The 19225-nt window shown below is 50.8% G+C and overlaps 3 protein-coding genes across 3 annotated transcripts; 1 reads left to right on the top strand and 2 right to left on the bottom strand.

Moving 5' to 3' along the window:
* Positions 1-1556: 1556 nt before the first annotated feature.
* PSMB8 (proteasome 20S subunit beta 8) lies at positions 1557-4253 on the bottom strand. The gene is made up of 6 exons (XM_084228006.1): positions 4092-4253; positions 3215-3362; positions 2974-3085; positions 2442-2571; positions 1862-2066; positions 1557-1706 (listed from the first exon to the last, which is right to left on the bottom strand). Exons 1-6 carry the CDS (start codon positions 4236-4238, stop codon positions 1621-1623), a joined length of 828 nt encoding a protein of 275 aa, XP_084084132.1. The 5' UTR covers positions 4239-4253; the 3' UTR covers positions 1557-1620.
* Positions 4254-5847: 1594 nt separating this feature from the next.
* On the bottom strand, positions 5848-13235 carry TAP1 (transporter 1, ATP binding cassette subfamily B member; the record flags this gene model as incomplete). The annotated part of the gene is made up of 11 exons (XM_084228448.1): positions 5848-6084; positions 6856-6992; positions 7285-7447; positions 8184-8357; positions 8903-9091; positions 9250-9378; positions 10144-10341; positions 10761-10966; positions 11754-11884; positions 12043-12157; positions 12644-13235. 11 exons carry the CDS (start codon positions 13233-13235, stop codon positions 5872-5874), a joined length of 2247 nt encoding a protein of 748 aa, XP_084084574.1. The 3' UTR covers positions 5848-5871.
* A 534-nt stretch (positions 13236-13769) lies between these two features.
* Positions 13770-18959, top strand: PSMB9 (proteasome 20S subunit beta 9; the record flags this gene model as incomplete). Its single annotated transcript, XM_084228159.1, has 6 exons — positions 13770-13829; positions 15664-15731; positions 16418-16549; positions 17111-17240; positions 18100-18241; positions 18764-18959. 6 exons carry the CDS (start codon positions 13770-13772, stop codon positions 18889-18891), a joined length of 660 nt encoding a protein of 219 aa, XP_084084285.1. The 3' UTR covers positions 18892-18959.
* Between the last annotated feature and the right edge of the window lie 266 nt (positions 18960-19225).

Below are 19225 nucleotides of genomic sequence, written 5' to 3'. Positions count from 1 at the left end.
GTGGGTATCTCCCTGGCCGCCGGGAATCGAACTCGTGCTACAGAGGCAGCAGACTACTTCACAGCGCAGCACCACCAGGGAGGCCTAGAAGTGAATTTTCTTATCTCGGACTCTGAACCTGTTTTTAGAAAACTGTCTGCCCTCTTCCCCCATTTGCAGGGTCTTGGGGTAAAAACAGCCCCATTCTGAGCAAAAAACACAAAGCACCTCTCCTAAATAGAAATCTCTAGCATCTCTCACCTAAGTAGGTTTCTACATAGAGTTTTGTGCCTGAGAAGGCCCTGACCCTTTATCTTCCTGGTCCTTCTCCACACCACACTCTGGGCAGAGCTCACCTTCAGATGCCTCAAAAGTTATGCTCCAATATATGTTGGGAGGCCTTCAACATCAGAGGGAAGTGGACTTTGTTTCTTGGTCTATTTTATCATTAATGAGAACAGTATATAAGTTTCTATAGGTCCCACCCTACCGACAGCCTATCCCTGAAACTTGAACATTTGTTTATTCCAAAAATATTTCTGCAGGCTGAAACTATCCCCCATACTCAAAACATCCCCGAAGGAAGGACCACTTGAGTTCCAAACCATTCCTGAATGCTATTGGTGTGATTACCAATAAGTTATTTCAACTTTAAATATAGTTGAGGGTGGGATGTGGAGTTTGAAGTAGGGGATTCCTAAAGTTTCCCCAACCCTGTCCATCCTGGGATTTTAAAGATCTCTTCCTACTTTCAAACTTAACCTCTCCTTAACTGAACTTAACTCTCCTCTGAGAGGTGATCACCCATGCTCTTTCCTGTCCCAACACCCTTCAGAAAATCTCATTATGTCCATCTCACTTTCTAAGATGGTTACTTTTTCCGCCCTCACCTCCCTTACGAGAGTTTTCCTTATCACCTATCTCTTCGGTCATGACCCTGTCATCTTCTGTTGAGCATGCCACAGGGTAAAACTGAACCTCTAATATCTATCTTACACTCAATATCCAATCTGTCCTGAATGTTATTCAAGGTAAATGGTCCTGTGTTTATAATTACCACACACATATGTGTTGGAAGCTTTTTTATCCAACTGTACAAACTGAAAAGCTATTGTTCTAAAGCAGGTGCCCTACTTTCCAACACCCAAACCATTACCAATGAACCACGGAGCAGTCTCCAGCTCATATCCCCACAGGAAGGACCCCAATATTAAACTGCAATAATAAACAAGCAACCACGGTCAGTCTTCCTGAGATCCTGGAGAGATGAGTGTGGAAAGGAAACCCAGAGAAATAGTCAGTAAGGCCCTGTTTCTTAGTGAGGATTTTGAGTCTTCTCAAGAAAACCTTCTCTATTTCCTGCCCCCTCCCCAACAACCACATTCCAAGTCCACTAAGCCACAACAGAGACATTTATAACCATTTTTCCTTTATTATGCTTTGTGGCGCCCCAGAAAGTGCAGGGAGGTCTTTCTGGAAATAGAGAACACACAAAAGTATAAACTCCTCCCAGCATCTCTGGCAGCTGGTCCTCCATTTCTGGGCTCAGGCGAGGCCCCTCCTCTCCTGGGGCATAAGCTGGCCCAGGTCCCTGAGTAGACCAGCTTTCCCCGCGTAGGCTACTGGCAGCCACCACCACTACTAAAGGGCTTCCCGGTACTGGTCCATAAGGTCGTTGACATCTGTGCTTTCCACCTTCACCCAGCCATCTTCCTTCATGTGGTACACTACAGGCAAAGGAGAAAGGACATGGAGTAGCCATTGTCTTCACACTCTGAATGCCCCTCTTCTGATTCTGAAACATCCCTCACACACACACTCTGCCTCCCTGAGTCTCCCAACCACAAAACCATTGCCTACCCCCGGAAGTGTTCGTTCTTACTATTGACAACGCCTCCAGAATAGCTGTCTCGGTGGGTGGCATGAACAATAGCCCTGCGGCCCAAGTCATAGGCCTCTTTGGGGCTGAGATCCTGCCGATAGCCACTGTCCATGACCCCGTAGGCAAACTGCCGGCCACTGCCCGTGGAGAACATACTTCCTGAGAGCCGGGTCCCATTTTCATCTACATAGTAGAGTCCAGGGCCCTGTGGAGGAGAGAAGGTTCCAGGTTGGAACAGAGAGGGCATCGTTAGTAACACACAGGCTTAAGTGTGAGGCATGAAAAGTGGACAAAAAAATAAGAATTACCACAGGAACATCTGGACTAGGACAACACTGTAGTAGCACTATAGAACTTTAGGAATAAAAAGGAAAAACAAACTTGGAATCAGCCTTTTTAAAAGAGACAAGCTTGTGTAACACATATAGTGCTCCACCTCTGAACCAAGAGCCAGCCTGTGGGTCTGCAGAACATTCTACAGCCCAGCATTCTCTATGCCATGATCTTGTAAGGGAGGAGGTAAGAGTATACAATGGGGAAACAGATCTCATACAGGGTTGGGGACATGGAGCGCACCCACCTTCTTGTCCCAGCCACAGATCATACTGCCCATGCAGAGGCCCATGCCCCGGTACTGACACATCATGTTGGAAAGCAGTTTGGAGGCTGCTGACACTGAGATCCGCTCCCCATTTCGCAGGTAGTACAGCCTGGTGAGGATAGGGTTAGGGGAGAAAGAGCTCAGTGGTGGCAGGAAAAGGTTAGGTCTCTGACAGACCCACTTGATGGAAGGAAATGATTGACGAGCACACTGAAAAGGAATGGTTTTATCGGATCTAATCATCAGGAAGGGATTTGGGATTTAAATATCTAAACCACATAAAGAAATCTTAGTAAATGATACTCTCCCACCAAGACTGATGGTGTCAGTGCTAAATAATTGACAGGTGCACAGAAAGATTTGAAAGAATGCTTTTTTCATCACCAAAACATTGGCACTAAGGTGCCGCATTAGCATGGGATGTGGCGAGTGTGTGTGTGATTTGAAAGACCCAGGATGGAAGATGGGATGGACCAGCAGATTTAGAAGGGAGATGAGAGTCCTGGCCTACCTGCACTCCTTGGCCAACAGCCGCTCCCAGTACTGACAGTCTGCCGCAGAGCCAGACATGGTGCCAAGCAGGTAAGGGTTAATCTCAATCACCTTGTTCACCCTTGTGTCAGCTGGAAGAAGATGGAGTTTTGAGAGAGAAGGAATGACCACACAGCCCTCCCTGGGTGTCCTAAATCAATGTCCATGTGCACTTTGCTGCACCAGGTTCTACTATGGGACACACACACATACACACTCACCAATGTAATTCCCAGCCGTGGCCCGGGAATCCACGGCCACAATCACTCCATGCTGGAACTTGAAGGCCAGCGTGGTGGTACCATGAACCATCTCATTCCGCGCGTCCCATTCTCCATTCCTGGCCAGGGTCTGGAAGAATTCGGTGGGCTAATGAGAGAGAAGAGGCAAAAGAAGGGACCATGAAACCTTCTGCAGGAGGCTCCAGAACAGGGACTTAGAGAGTGTGGAGTGAGGAGCTCACAGAAATTCTCCAATCATCAACAATGGAACAGTTTATAACCAACCTCTATGAGGAAGTGACATGAGAGAAAGAAAAGAAGAGGTAATCTGCAGGAACCTTTTCCATTTTCCAAGGAATAGAAAAGAGAGGAAATAATTGCCTTAGCTAACATTTTAAGGATTCATTCCCATTCGTAGAATGGAATTAACCCTCAGAAAGCATGTTTATTAGTAGTATCCCCATTTTGCAGAACAGAGGTTGAGACCTGCATGGAGCCACTTGTCCCAGGACACACAGTAGTGAGTGGCTGCCGCCAGGCTTACAGCCAACGCTCATAGGTTTTCCAGAACACTCCACTGTCCCCGTCTTATGAGGGCCTCGTGAGAAACGCTTGGTGAAATGTATGTGATGAAAAAATGCAGCGAAGGTTCTTATTTCCCCATGGGAACCCTCGCCTCTCCTCTACCTTTTGGCCCTACTCTCATTTGCTCAGGTCGGGCAGTCAGCCCGGATCCCCACGTGGCCGCATCCCGGGTTGAGGCCACTTGCTCTCCAGCTACAGCAAAGTCCCTCCTGCGGTCCAGGGCTTCGGGAAGCTCCGGGTGGCCACTCCGTTCCCCAGCGCCCTCTTCCGCACCTTCCCTTTCATCCCTGACCTGCATTCCTCGGGGGAGGGCGAGCTCTGGAGATCGCATGGAGAAAGTGTAGTGTCCAGGGTCCGAGCGAAGCCCGCTTCCCGCGTCGGGGAATGCCCAGTCGTCCCCTCGCCCTCGGGGGGCTCCGCACACCTCCAGCAGCGCCATGATCCGCAAGCACCCGAGGATCTGTCTGTCTCCGAGGAGGAAGTGAAAGCGAAAGCCTGCAGCCTTAAGGGGAGGGAACCAGAATTTTTTTTCCACATCCCCCTGCCCTTTACAGGACGGATCTGGGGCCGGCAATATCAAATTGGGGACCGGCTTCTCTGCTCCGCCTTTATGAAGATTGGGGAAACAGCGGGGATAAATGGTCAGAAGAAAGGAAGAAAGAGAGAGAATGGGCTTCGAGAGCCTCTTGGCTGTGAGGTTGCAACGGGAGACACCAGCTTGCCGGGGCATCCTCTGCGCGCGAGCAGATACCGAGGGTGGGGTGGCCGCAACCAGAAAGCTGGAAGTCTGCAAGAAGTGGGGTTCAGTTTCGTGTAGGGGGATGGCATGAGATTGGCATCGTTTCATAAAAGCCGGGGAGGAATAGGAGTTCGTGGGGTCATTGAGTCTAGAGCACCTGTCTTGGGGCAACTGGCCACAGGCCCGCGCGCGGCAGGTAGGGGAAAGGGACTCCGAGGGGAGGGCTCGGCGTCCGCACAGTGAGGAGGTGCCCCTCACAGGCCCCGCCCTTCCACCCGTAGCCGCCCGCTGGAACCGTCCGGTCGGCCCCGCACCTCCCCGAGTAATGCTGGCTTCACCCGGCGTCAGGGTCGGCTAAACCCAGCCGGTCCTCGCAACCTGCGCTGGGCTAATCTGCCCAGCAACTGTGAGCGTCACAGGATGGGCGCCCAACCAGCGCCCAGCCCCCCCGCCCCGCCCCGCCCCGCCCCGCCCCGCCCGCTCCCCCCAACCCCGCCGGGAAGCTCTCGCGGGCGCCCCTGCCGAGGGGCTGAGCCTGCGGGAGAGGACGCGGGTGATGGGTGGTGAGTGTGAGCTCCTCGGCGGGGCGCTCGCACTTCCCCTGGCGACCTGCGCCCTCCAACTCCCACCTCAGATTAGGCCAAGGCTCAGAGCGGCAGCCGCTGGTGCCCGAGGGCCCTGCAGCCCCTTCCAACCCATCTTTGGCGGGGAGTGGGGAAGCGAGGGGACAAGTACGGGAAATAGAAAAATTAAGGAAGAAGATAGTGCGCTGAAGGCTCTGAAAACACCGAAGATGCTGAAAGGCGCCCAGGCCCGCTCCTGAAAGGGTGCAGGGAGGTTGTGAGTCATTTGGGGGGGGGAGGGGAAAAACACGACAAGGCACAGTACAAACACCACTTTTATTAGGAATACCAAAAGCCCAAGAGCCCACGGGGTATCTGGGGGTCAGCATATTCCTTGGTCATATTGGAAAGTAGAGATCCCACTACTTTCCAAATATTTAAATGTTTAAATATTTAGTGGTCTAAATATCTCTCATTTCAAGGGTGTTAGCCACACCAGCCGTGGGTCTTCGCCCAGTTACAGTAAGGAGTCATAATCCCCCTTTTCTTTCAAGAAACCTGCATTATGAGGAGGAGTTTGGGGAGGGGAAGCATTCCTGGCAGAATTTCGGCCATAACGCAGGCCCCACACTTCAAAGTTTCAGGCATAACTCAGGCCACATACCACAGAATTTCAGGCATAATTCCCCAACAAGCAGCTGCCTACTCTGCAAGGCTGCTAAGATCTTTGTTCCCAAACTCTCCACTCTAGAGAGGGTCTGAGAAGGCTTTCATTCTAGGTCACCTGTCGCCCCAGGAGCCTGCACCATATTGTAGTAGGGTCCCTGATTCTCCATGAGCTGCTGGTGGGTTCCAGCCTCCCGAATGGTGCCTTCTTCCAGAAAGAGGATGTGGTCAGCCTGCTCCACGGAGCTGAGACGCTGAGTGATCAGAAGCACAGATCGGGAGCACCGCTTGTGGCTTTTGTACAGGAGCTGCTCCACCTAGAAGAGACACAGACCTGCTCAGAGCTGGGGACAGAGCCCAGCTCAGGAGACATCTGTGTTACCAGAGCTGGGATAGACCTCGCCAGGACCACTGCTGCCTCTGCCAGCCACTCCAAGGAGATGGAAGATTTAGTTCTGAGTGCTTCTCTGTCAAATCTTTGATTTGTTAAGGGCCATTTACATGAAGTGGCAATGGTGGACAAAAGTCAGAGTCCTATAGTGTCACCCACAAGAAAAGAGTGGATATTGAATAGTCTTGCCCCTCTACCTGTGGGCTGGGCATTTTAATGTTCTCTTTAAAGGGAGTATAACTTAGTGATAAAGAGCATGAACATTCACATCAGGCAGACTTGAATTGGGGTCCAAGATCTGCTACTCAACAGCTGAAAGACACTGAGCAGGTTATTCAACCTTTCTTGGCCTCCATTTTATCATCTATAAAAGGAGGATCATAACATCCAGCTCCTGAGCAACCATGATGGATAACTCAGAGAGCCAGTATATGCAAATGGCCTGGCAGCCTTTCTGACACATAGTAAAAGCTCAATACTGATAGTATTCGGATGGTCTTTTCTTTATATTTAGCTGCAGAAATTCAGAATCTATGGACAGTCTCTTTTGACTGGTTCTAAGCATCTTGGTGAGAAGCTACTGGGAATGGAGAATTGCAAGGGCTGGTTTGGAAAATTATAATGTCAGTTTCACAGATAGAGGGTGAGTGGAGGAAGACTGGGTGGGATGTAGGCATTAAGAAGATGCTTCTCTCACTCGTGACTGGCTGTCTGCATCCAGGGCACTGGTCGCATCATCCAGGATGAGCACGCGTGGTTTCCGGATCAATGCTCGAGCCAAGGCCACTGCCTGCCGCTGACCCCCTGAGAGCTGACTCCCAGCCTCGCCTACCTCTGCAGAGACAAGAGCCAAGGTGAGAGCTGTAAGCGTGCTCACTTGCACACACATGCATGCACACACACACACACACACACACACACACACACACGGTCTGGTGGATGCAACTGGACCTGAGAGAGAAAGGAGAGGGAGCTCTGAAGACGTGAGGATGAAGGAGTCATGGGAACCACATCGCACCACTGCAAACTGATGCCATGGGGCAAGACGAAGTGATGAATGAAAGTATGGCTAGTGGGGTTTCGTAAAGGTAAAGATGTCTAGGTGTCATGTGAGTGGAGAGAGCACCTGTGCTGTAGCCCTGAGGGAGTTTAGAGATGAAACCGTGGGCCCCCGACTCCTTTGCGGCAGCTGAGATTTCCTCCATCGTTGGCTTCTGGGTCAGGCCATAAGCAATATTTTCTTGAAAACTTCTTCCAAATAGTTGTGGCTCTTGTCCCACTGCAGCCACCTAGGACAAAATATGATGAAGAGTTAGAGAACAGAGAACAGAGAGACATAGGATCTAAAGACTGAAGACTCAAAATCTTCATTGAGGCTATATCACAAAATCACACACCCTGTCTCCTGACCACACCCTGATCGCCACCCAAGGTCGCCTATCATTCCCTAGCCCTCCTTTCAGAGTGCTCAGTGAGGATGCTCAGTGAGGGTGCCCCTTTTTTTAAATTAAATGTATTTATTTTCTTACATCATTGTTCATTTTTGTATAATATTTGATTTTTCCCCGCAGGTGTAGTCCCCATAGTTCTCTCACCCACACAGCACCTAGAATTCATCACCACAGTCCCTTCTGCCCTTCTTTCTCCCGGTTGGATCCCTCTCCCTCCTCCTCCCCTGCTGAATGCCTCAGATCTGCAGTCAGCTTGCAAGTTTCCTCTATTTCCTCATCCTTTGTTTGGTTTCTTTATATTCCATCTATAGGTGAAACCATCTGATATTTATCTTTTTCCTTCTGATGTATTTCACTCAGCACAATCCCTTTCAGCTCCATTCATGTTGGATGGCATGGATCTTTTTTGATCACTGAGTAGAACGCCACTGTATATATATACCGCATCTTCTTGATCCACTCATCTGTTTGGGGACATTTGGGTTGTTTCCATATCTTAGCTATTGTAAATAGTGCAGAAAATGCCCTTCTTACTTGATGTGTCCACCCTCCCCCAAGCCACCTTTTTACTCACCTGTGTGTGCAGATAATGGTGCTCATATAGGGGAAGGGGCTTCCCATCCAGCAGCAACTTCCCCCCGGTGGGCTGGTACAGATTCTGCAGCAGGGCGGCCACTGTGCTCTTCCCAGACCCATTGGGCCCCACCAGGGCCGTCACCTCACCAGGACGCAGGGTGAACGTCAGCCCCTGGAATTCAGAGAATCACACAGTAAGAGGCCTTGTCTTGACCTTGACACCATCATTGTCTTGTTACATACCATATTGTCTTACTCCAGAGAAGAAAGGAGAAATTGGGAAAATAGAACCTCTACCCTCCACATGCACATCCGTGGGAATGATTACTCCCCAAATGAGTAGAGGTGGATGATGAGACACAGAAAGAGCAAAACTAAGCACCATTATGCCACACACCAAATACCAGATACTATAAGAGAAATGAAAAAAAAACTGGAAAGGGGAAGGAAAGACGGAAGACGGGAGGCACAGATTTTGCTTCTGCGATTCTTTAGGATGTGAGATGCTTCTTCTCCCTAGAACCTCTTCTCTCCTTCTCCTTGCAAGTCCAAACTGGTTCTCAAGTTTAGAGCAGTCTTATGGAATAGATGATGCTCACTTTTGCCTTTGAAGGGTTGGGAAGGATCTGTACATGGTCTTAAACAGGCAGAGTCCAGGAGGAAATTTAGGATGGTAGAGTGGAGGGTGAGGCTGGTGGAGGGCCTGGTGGAGTGTACCTGCAGCACTGGGACATCTGGGCGATTTGGGTAAGCAAAGGAGACATCCTGGAATTGGACAAGGCCCTTCAAGCTTGAAGTAGTCAATGTGCCACTGGGTGGGCAGCGAGGGATCCGGTCCAGATATTCAAATATTTTCTCTGAGGAACCCACAGCCTTCTGTACACTAGGGTAAGTGGAGAGCAGCACCTGCAAGGGGAGGAGGTATGACAAGTGAGAGGGAGTGGAGAGACCGATCTGCTTGCCAAGGCTATGGGGTATGAAAAGGGCAAATAGAAGGAAAGTGACAATGATGGTGCTGGGGTGGGGGCAGGAAAGCACTGGGAAGTGAAGCGGAGGGAGCTCACCTCAACAGCTGTAGTGAACTGGATCTGGTAGAGAACAAATGTAACAAGGTCCCCACTGCTTACAGCCCCACTGGTCACCAGCTTCCCACCGAGGTATAGGATTCCCACCTTCAGCAGCATCCCTGAGATCTGTGCAGAGACCACAGGGAAATGAGATTGTGGTTGAAGACACTAGAGGTGGTGATTTGGAATCATTAGTTTTAAGGGGATATAAAGTCTCTTTCCCCTAAGTAACAGCAACAGGCTCAGTGGGTAGAAAGGGAGACTAAACCTTAGTGAGCCCATGGGGGCCTACCCAGCTCCTCACGGTAGGGATCAAGTCATCACTGTCAGCAACACCATCATCACATGCTTGGGGAGCACTTTGCTCTGCACCAAAGACTTTCATGAATGTAATGTCATCTACTATTGATGTCAAAAGCCCTATGAACAAATTGATATCACTCTCATTTTCTCAAATGAGGAAACCATCTGAAGAAGGCAAGTCACTTGCCCATGGTCCCAGAGCTAGTGAACAGCAGCATCAGCCAGGAACTGCTGGTCTAGTTCTCTTTCAGTGACATCACATATGCCCCTCATCCTTGGCTCCTTCTATTCCTGTGGCTGTCACACCCACACAGTCCTAACATGAAGCAGGCCCAGGCGCAGGAATCCATGGCTCCCCACGCCCACCATGAGAGCGAAAGGAAGGCCCTAGACTGAAAGACATAGCCTCTTCCCAGTTTGTATACTCTGGGAAAAGAAGCAGACCACCGTGTGTAAAAGAGGGAGCAGGTGAGGCACACTGAGTGGGCTAACTGGGCCTCAGGTTGATAAGATGAAGACACCAAACCAACCACCACCCAGAGGTGGAGTAGGGAAAGGGAATGGACCCAGGCGTCCCCAGGTGCTCACACTGGTGGTGCAGGTGTCGAATGCATAGGCCAGGGCCTCCTTCTGACTGAGTGTCTTCAATTCCTGCAGTTTTTGTCTAAACTTCTGGGCCTCTCCTTCCTCATTGGCAAAACTCCGGACTGTAGGCATAGCAGACAGCGCCTCGATGGCCACCTGGCTGGCCTGTGCCAGAGATTCCTGCTTCTTTGTGGCCTGTGACTGTGGAGACATAGACAAGAGATGTCACAGAGGGTTGGAAAACCATAAGGGACACTAGTGTCTGAGTTACCTGGTTGGAGATTAAAGATGAAAAGGGAGAGAGGGACAGGAAAAAAAAAGAAAGGGGCACAGGCACACCCCAAGACTAAAGAGATACTAAGGTATCTCTTTGGAAAATGACTCATAGGGGCTGTCAGGGGTCACATCCTTGAAATTGATCATCGTATCCTTAAAGACAGATGTGGTCTGAAGTTAAAAGACACAGAGACTGTAAAGGTCAGCTGTGAGCAATCTGAGACCCAGCAAGATGCACAATCAGGGAGTGTGCCAAGAAAGTTAGGAAGAAATCTTAGAGGAACCGAGCCCTCTGAGTCCGGGAGATGGGGACCAGTGTACCTGGGCCAATGGCCTGAACATACCTGGTACCATTTTCCCAGCTTCTTCGGCAGAACGAAAAGCAGAGGCAGGGTAACCAGGGTGACCATGGTGAGGGACAGTGACCCCCAGAGCATGAGCACCAAGAGACACAGCCCCCGCACCAGGTACCACAGCAGTAGGCTCAGCCTTTCGCTCAGAGACTCACTCACGGTGGACGTGTCCTCTGTTACCCGAGATGTGATGGCACCTGCCAGGAGTTGGGGAGAAGAGAGGGGAGTGAATGAGAGGTTCAGAGTGGATGGGAGACTAGCAGTGGCAAGAACATCAGGGAGAGGTGTCAACAAGGCGTTCTAAGGAGGCTGGGAAAATGGTGAGGTATAGAGGGAGGTTTGGGGAATCTCAGTGCAGGAAGGATGAGTGCTAGAGCAGAAAAGCCTGGCCAAGGCCCCTCATTTTAACTATAAGGAAATCAATACCCATGTAAATTTCCGTTTTTCTGACAGATTTCTGTGTCTTGCCTATCCAATGCTGTACACACAGGTGGGAAGAGCTTAATAAACTGGTCATTTAATAGAGTTGGTGGGCACATCGGGAATGCAGTTTAGGAAACTGTGCCATGCACCGGATTGGGAGTCAGAACACCGGGGTCTCCCTCCACTTCCTTCTGTCACTTATGACAGGAAGTTTCAGCATTAGGGTTCAGGCCTCAGTTTCTTTCACTATAAAATAAGGCAGTTAGACTCTGTGATCTCAAAATTTCCATATTTGAAATTCTGTGGTTTCTATCTAACTACACATATAGGAATAAATTTATGCGGAAAAGCTTGGCTGGAAAAATTAAGTCTTTCTGAAGGTATTTTGCTCTTGATGTGTAGCAAGAATAAGCAATAGCAGTGTGTGCATGTGTGTGTATGTGTGCGTGCTTATGTGAAAGAGAGAGAGAGAAAGAGAACAGACACAGCAAGGCTATGTGTAAAAGAGGTTGTATGGGTATATAAAGGGTATAGCCATGTAGAGTGAGTTTCATGTGAAACCTGTTTGGTTCTGTTGGAAAAACTCTGTTTCCTGGCGCAGGACAGCTTGGAACACCTCTCCCTGCAACTGGCTGTGCACGTGGCCCATGGTGCTGTTGTAGATCCCGTCACCCATGAATTCCAGCACTGCACTAAGGAGAGTTGGAGCAAAGGAAGGTTAGGGCATGTTCAGGAGACAGAGTATGTCCCAGGTATCCCTGCAGAAGTGCACTTTGGACAGCAGCCCCAACTCCCAACTCCCTCTTTCTCAGGGCCCCACATTCCCAGTTTCCATCTTCAGCCCCCAGACCTGGCTATGGTGAGAATGGACATGAGAATTATGTTTTTGGTGAAGGCCGTGGCTGCCCCATCTTGTAGAATACAGTCAGTGAGTCTGCCAGTGAAGAAGGGGATGGCCATCTCCCCTGGGGAGGGATAGGAGAGATGGTTCAGTCACAAACATCAACTGTAAGCAGCTCAGCTCCACCCAGGCTGTCCCAGCCACCCCTCCTCCACCACTCGCTATTGTCCTGGGAGGCTGCAGAGAAGGACAACCCTGAGGTCACATCCCTGCACCGAACAGGCCAGGCCACCCTGAAACACAATGTTGTGTTTGCACCAGATGTTTAGGGGTTTCATTAGAAGGCTAGAGACCATGGAGTGAGCTCCTCTGGCATCATCTCTGAAAGTGAGATACTCTCCATCTAAGCTGGAGCCTTAGGCCGCAAAGGCAAGGGCTTGCCAGAGGGACTCAGTGAAGCAGCTTCACAGGATCACACAGGCGTCCAGCACTCTCTCCTCCACACAGGAGGGTCTCCTCAAGATCCGGGCTGGGTTCCCAGACCCACACCAGCCTGCCCTGCTGACCTTGATCTTGATTGCCCCCAGCCCCTTCCCCGCAGCCCCCTTACCGACACAGGAGAGGACCAGCATGACCAAAACGAGTGGGAGGCGGCGGATCTCAGAGCCCAGGCAGCCCAGAAGTCTACGAACCGTGTCTCCAGAACCCCCGGGATCCCCAGGCGCCCGAAGGCCCCCGAGCTTATGCCACAAGGCGACCGCGGGCAGTGCAGCCGCGTAGCTGAGGGCGAAGGCGTCGAGGCGACTTCCCCAGTGCAGGAGCTCGGCGCTGTCGGAGACCCTGGGGGCCCCCCAAGACTTCAGCTCTCGGAACACGGCAAGTCCAGGCAGGGCCAACCCCAGCGCCGCCGCCAGCGGCTTCCCAGCAGCCGTCCATCCCGGCACCCCTGCGCCCTCGGAGCCGGGCGCCGCGCAGAGGACGCCTCGCGCCCCCAGCCACAGCGCGGCCCAGCGGCTCAGGCCCACCAGGCAGAGCCGGGACAGCGGCGGCGCGGTGGGCACCAGCAGGGAGAGGACCCCGGGCAGCGCCGGCCGCAGCAGCAGCAGGTCGGCGAGCAGCAGCAGCGCGGGGCCCAGGCACGCGAGGGGCGCCCGGGACGGGCAGAGGCACCCGCCGGGCGCGGGCCTCCCCGAGCTGGCCATCCGCGCGCGGGCCCGGGGCGTCGCACCCCGGAGCAGGGGTCTGGGCGCCGCGGTGTCCGGGTTCCCGCGGGCGGCCGGGGCGGGGCCCTGGGGAAGTCCCGGGAACCCGCGCAGCCCGCGCCGCCCCGAAGGGAGCCGTTTACGGGAAAGGAAAGCGAAAGCGGCCGCCGGCCACGAGGTCCGCCCACTGGGGATCGCGCGCGCCGGGACCGCTGCGGGAGAGGGCGCTGAGGTCACACCTGACTTCAGATCATCCTCGGCGCCACCACGGGCACCAGCCCCCCGTTTCCTCTAAGTGGCCCCCTCGCTGCACCCGCCACTGACTTTCTAACTCCAGCCTCGGGCGGGGCTCTCGCGTCACCTGTCTCCGGGCAGGTTGGCCCCACACAGGTTAGCGCGGCGCGGCGCGGCTCCCTCGGGGCCCCCGGCGCCCCCTGGCGGCAGGGCGTGGTGAGGGGCGGGCCGGAGGCGGCGCGCGGCGCGCGGTCCCGGGTCGCGAACCGGTGCCCGAGCAGCAAGAAGCGCGGCGCAGAGATGCTGAGGGCGGGAGCACCAACCGGGGACGTGCCCCGGGCCGGAGAAGTCCACACTGGGGTAATTAAATCTGGGTTTGAGGGTTAGCAGCGGGGAAGGGAAGGTGGAATGGCAGGGGGACCCTGCAAGCACCGAGGAATGGATGTGGAGTCTAAAAGTGTGAGGCTGTGGCTTGTAGCGCCAGTGCTGGCGCCTCACAATGAATTTAAGGCATCTCTACTCTGAAGGGGATCTTCTGGGGGCCCGCGAAGGGACCACGCATATGAGGGGGTGGCGAAGGGGGTGCTTTTTGCTGGAGAAGGGGGTGGTTTGGCTCTCGGCTGCCGGCGTCAAGGAGAAGCTGTTTTAATGCGCTTTCGCTTTCATTCTGAACTGGAGAGAGGGGCTTGTTAATTCAAGTTGGAGAAGGTGAAAAACGGAGGATCTGGTGCCCTGGATGAAGGAGGACAGCATTTGGGAGACGGGAATGTGGATACTGATTGAAGAGACAGCTCATCTCACAGACCTTTGATAAACTGTCCCTCTGGGGCGGGGAACTCATGGCCCCAGCACTGACAGGAGGGTCCGTGTGAGCTGGTGGGGCCTTCCCGAGCTTGGGGCCAGAGGACTCCTGCTTGGCCCAGGTGCCGCCCCGCTTCCTTTCCTTCCTCTTCCCATTCTCAGACCCTGCTGCGGACTTTGCCCAGCTTGCGCCTGGGGCCAGTGGCAGCCCAAGGCAGACCGGCTTCTACACCCAGCTTGCTGCCACCGCTCCTGCCTGGAGGGCAGCTTTCTCTTAAGAGAGCAGCCACTGTGTGGGGTTGCCCTTGTTCTCTGGCCAGATTCTGTTCGTGGTAAATCCGTGTGTCAGAAAGCACACTCAGGCAGTCATCCCTGGGGCCAGAGTAATTTATGGTGCCGGGTAAAGATAGCAGTAAAGCCATGTATAAGTCAGAAAATCCTCCCTTGCTGCCAGACGAAGTCAAAACAAGCAGTGGCAATGAGACCTGACTTTTAGTCCCAGACCTGCTACTAGTCTTTGTGAATTTCGCAAAGCACTTGCCCTCTCTATGACTCAGATTCTTCACCTGAACCATGGAGCCATCTTTGAGGCCCCTTCCAACACAACGGTGGGAAAATATGTAACTTTATTCTTCCTTAATTCCTTTCCTTAATTTCTTTTCTTGACCTGGAAAAGTCAACTCAAACTCCCAATCAAAACCTTGGTATAGATCTCTTCTCCTGGCTACCAAGACACCTACCTACTTGATCAGAAATCCTTAAGTGAAACTTTTATTTTAAACTGTCTCATGTTCTTGCTGCTTCCCTCCTCCCTTAACTCATGGCCCTGCTAACCAGTGACCCCCCTCAATGCTTTTTGTTGTTCAATAAACTAAAAGAGCTCACTTCTGATTAAATGGAAATGGGGGCCACAGATTCTGGCCTCAAAGAGACCTGAGCTTTCTTCCCAAGGTCACAGTTGCTCTGTGTCGTCTATACAATATCTGTGCACACAATGAGCACGTGGAGTGGTGGTCATTTAATTTTGGGGCTGCTTCACCAGTGATTGGAAGTTCGTCTCCCTGAGCCCTCCCCTGAAAGGGAACACTTGTGCCTCTAGGACCCTCATCCCACCTCTATAAGTGGAAAGGGTTCCACTCAAGAAGGCCAGGTCTTAGGGATGCAATCTTTCCAGTGTTGTCTCAAACCTGGACTCTGGCATTCCCTTGCAGTGGCAAGAGAGAGTAGAGAAAATGGGAAGATGGAGAGAACCTGTACTGGAGTCAGCTCTGGCCCACATTACTGTATGACCTTGGGCAGGTGACCTTCCCTCTCTGGGAATCTTTCCTCATCTGTAACATGAAGGGATCGAGGCTCTTTCTGTGCTGACAGTGCATTCTCTGTGTCTCTGCAGACAACCATCATGGCAGTAGAGTTTGACGGGGGTGTTGTGATAGGTTCCGATTCCCGGGTGTCTGCAGGGTAAGTACAAGTTACCATGTGTGCTTTTGGAAAGAATTTAATGGCCCCCGATGCACATTTTTCCTACCCATTCATAAATCGATTGGAGCTTGGGAAAAATGGAGTTAACCTTCCAGAACAGTCATTGCAAGATATTGGTTGCATGTTTTAGTCACTGAATTCATGGAGAAGTGTAAAATGCTTATATGGCTTGTCCCTGGGAGGAATAGGGTCTGAGAAGAGGATAGGGATAGAGGTCTGAAAGACCCTCTTTCATCTATGTTTAGAAATAGAAACAATGGTCCTATAAGCAAATATTCCATCATCAAAGTTGAACTGATTTTGTCTCTTTCTCCCTCCTGGTCAAGTGTTTCACATGCAGAATGAGTGTGTGGGATTAGATCTATATTAGTCTACTTCAAGATGGTTAATAGCAAAGAAAAATCAATAAAAAGAACATCATTCTCAACTTATATAATTTTTTCTTTTGTTATAAAAATCTAAGCCTGAAAATATGTCTAATTTTGGTTATTGCTTGCTGTGGTTCATTTATGTGAGGTGACTTTTTGCTTCCTGCTTTATTCCAAGCATTAACTTTCATATACTCTGTGGCTATTCTCTTGTCAATAAAGTTGAGAAACACTGGATGATCAACCTCAAAAATTCCTGCAGCTCTAACATTGGTACCTATTGACCCCTCCTGACAGCCAGGCAGTGGTGGACCGAGTGTTTGACAAGCTGTCCCCCCTGCACCAGCGCATCTACTGTGCCCTGTCAGGTTCAGCTGCTGATGCCCAGGCCGTGGCGGACATGGCCGCCTACCAGCTGGAACTCCATGGGTATGAAGCTCTGGGGACCTCACTCCACACCAGCAGGGCTCCCAGAGTGTTACATTGAACTAGCACTTGAACCTCTTAAAGCTGGTTTCTGCATCTTGTAAACTGAAGATAATAGTACCTACCAGACCTCATTATATGGGTATTTTGAGAATGAAATATGTGAGGGCAATTTGAAAACTATAAATCACTATCCTAATACAAATAATGAGGAAGAAAATGACAAAGTGGCCACCAGAATACCTGGGGGTTAACTGTGAAAAGTCAAGGTCATGGATGAGGAAGTAAATATACCTGCTTTTACCCACAGGGGAGGGCCCTTGCAGCAGAGTATGCATCATTGGGGTGAGGGGGGGTTAGGGGGTCAGGGTAACGGAAGGAACAATTGAAATCTTGCCAAGTGGTGCTGTGAGACTTGGTTCCCCCATACATGTGGGAGGGGAGCTGGAGTTTGAACTGTCGCAGCTATAGTTTCAGGCGTCACTTGGAAGGGATGGTGAAAATGGCACAGAAGGGTGGGGCTTGAGGCAGTTGTATTGACCCTGTGCCTATCCTTTCCTTCAGAATGGAAATGGAAGAACCTCCACTTGTTTTGGCTGCTGCAAACGTGGTGAAGAACATTACCTATAAATATCGGGAGGACCTGTCTGCACATCTCTTGGTAGCTGGCTGGGACCAACGGGAAGGGGGCCAGGTGAGTCTCTCCCACACATGCCCTCCCTCCTTTGGGTTCCCCACTCCCCTACAGAAGGGAGTGAGGGTCATATGTCGTTCTTGCAATGAGTTCCAAAGACTGCCTCTAAAAAGCATACCATACGGGGCATGGGGTACTGGGCATCACTGCAGAATATGGAGACCACCTGCTCGTCTCAGTGGGAAGGAAAGATTTTTTTTTTGTTGTTCTTCATTATTATAATCGATGACTATTAAGTGGAATTTTCAATATACAGTTTTATATTTGCTCAAGACTCAGTAGTGGTGCTCCACTGTCTTTAATAGTAAACCAAAGCTTTACCTTTCTTACCTTCTTGATGTACCAAATTTCTATAAACAATCTTTTTAACCCTATAGCCTCTTACTTTCAACATGCAACCTTTATTCTACTTAGGCAAAATATAATTATTTTCTCTTTAGTGTGACATAGTCACTCAATAACAGTGCCTAATTTATATTATTTCCTTTTACCTCTACGAATCACTTCCTCTGCCGCTTTCTAAATATTATTTGCCCTTAAAGCTCTGTCTGTCTCATGTCTAATGTAAATACAAATCAGTTTCTCTGAACTCTTCTCAGTGTCACTCTGTTTTTAGCACTTCATCATTTTCTACTTTTGTCACATGCTTTGTCTACTTGGCCTTCTGCAGGTCAAGGAACTTTTTTCTTTTTTCTTTTCCCCTCACCAAACCACCTGTGCCCATACCTCATCTGCTCCATCCCCAATCCTCCACCGGCTCGCCAATTCCCTCTGATAACAATTATCTTCTTCTTTTCCTGGGTTCAAGTGTTACTTCTATCGTCTGCTTCTCTAAAGTCTGACCTGTACACCTCCCCAGGTGTACGTAACCCTGGACGGAATGCTGACGCAACAGCCCTTTTCCATTGGTGGCTCTGGCAGCAGCTACATCTACGGTTATGTGGACGCAGCATATAAACCAGGCATGTCCCCTGAGGAGTGCAGACGCTTCACCACAAATGGTAACAAAGCAGGTGGAATGGTGCCTGGGGATGGTTTTTAATATGGGAAGGAAGCATGGAATACATGGGTGACCATTTCCTTTAGCGTCCAGACTGGGATGCTTTTGTGAGTGAAAGGGAACAGAACAATTGGATGGGACATCAAGACAAGAGGCATGAACCAGGACTGTTCTGAGTACACCAATTAGGGCCATGGTTACCCTAACAATCAGTGATGTGCTGGGGCTAGACTGGGCCAGCTCAAGAGTTGATTGATAAATATCCAAGAATTTGTGAGCTATTGTTAAGCTGTTCTAACTTAAATAGATCCTGGGGGTGGGGGTACTGAGGCCATGGACATTGGGAGATGCTACACATGAAGGCATTTTCTAAAAGCTGATTTTCCCACACACCACTAATTACCTCCAGGAGATGGGTTGTGGGGTCTGAGATGGAAGTAGGCGTATGGGCCAGAAGGGAAGGGAAAGATCATTGAAGCTAAGCCACTCTCTCTCCCACTCTCCAACCTGAAACCCTTTGCAGCTATCGCTCTGGCCATGAACCGGGATGGCTCGAGCGGGGGTGTCATCTACCTGGTCACCATTACAGCTGCCGGTGTGGATCATCAAGTAATCTTGGGCAACGACCTGCCAAAATTCTATGATGAATGAATCTCCTCAGACTTCCCTTTCTTATTTTGTAATAAAGAATCTGAGAACACAACCTGGTCTGGTCAATGGGAGACAAGTGCTCAGGGAGAGGAAGCCTGGGGAAGGGGCTTCTTGCCTCCCAGAGGTTAGCACAACCCTTTTTTTCCTTTACCCCCAGACCTAAAACACCTTTCTCGGAGGAGGGGGTGGACATACTAGAAAGAATCCTATACATACTGTGACAGGTATTGAGTGATTTTGAAATATCAGAAGTGATAAAGTTCTCATTCTGACCCCCCAAGGGTGAGGGTGCAAGGTGAGAAGTAAGGAGTCATTCCCTTAAAGCTAGACTGAT

The sequence above is a fragment of the Talpa europaea genome, assembly GCF_964194135.1.
Source record: "Talpa europaea genome assembly, chromosome: 2".
Lineage (NCBI taxonomy): Eukaryota > Metazoa > Chordata > Mammalia > Eulipotyphla > Talpidae > Talpa > Talpa europaea.
The sequence above is the reverse complement of the archived record's forward strand: the minus strand, read 5'-3'. Positions and strand labels throughout refer to the sequence as shown.

Coding starts and splice junctions, on each gene's coding strand:
- PSMB8 (XM_084228006.1), bottom strand. CDS start 4,238: ATGGCGCTGCTGGAGGTGTGCGGAGCCCCCCGAGGGCGAGGGGACGAC. Junction 3,363..4,091: donor CCCTCCCCCGAGGAATGCAG/GTCAGGGATGAA, acceptor CTCTCTCATTAG/CCCACCGAATTCTTCCAGAC. Junction 1,707..1,861: donor TTCTGGAGGCGTTGTCAATA/GTAAGAACGAAC, acceptor CTTTGCCTGTAG/TGTACCACATGAAGGAAGAT.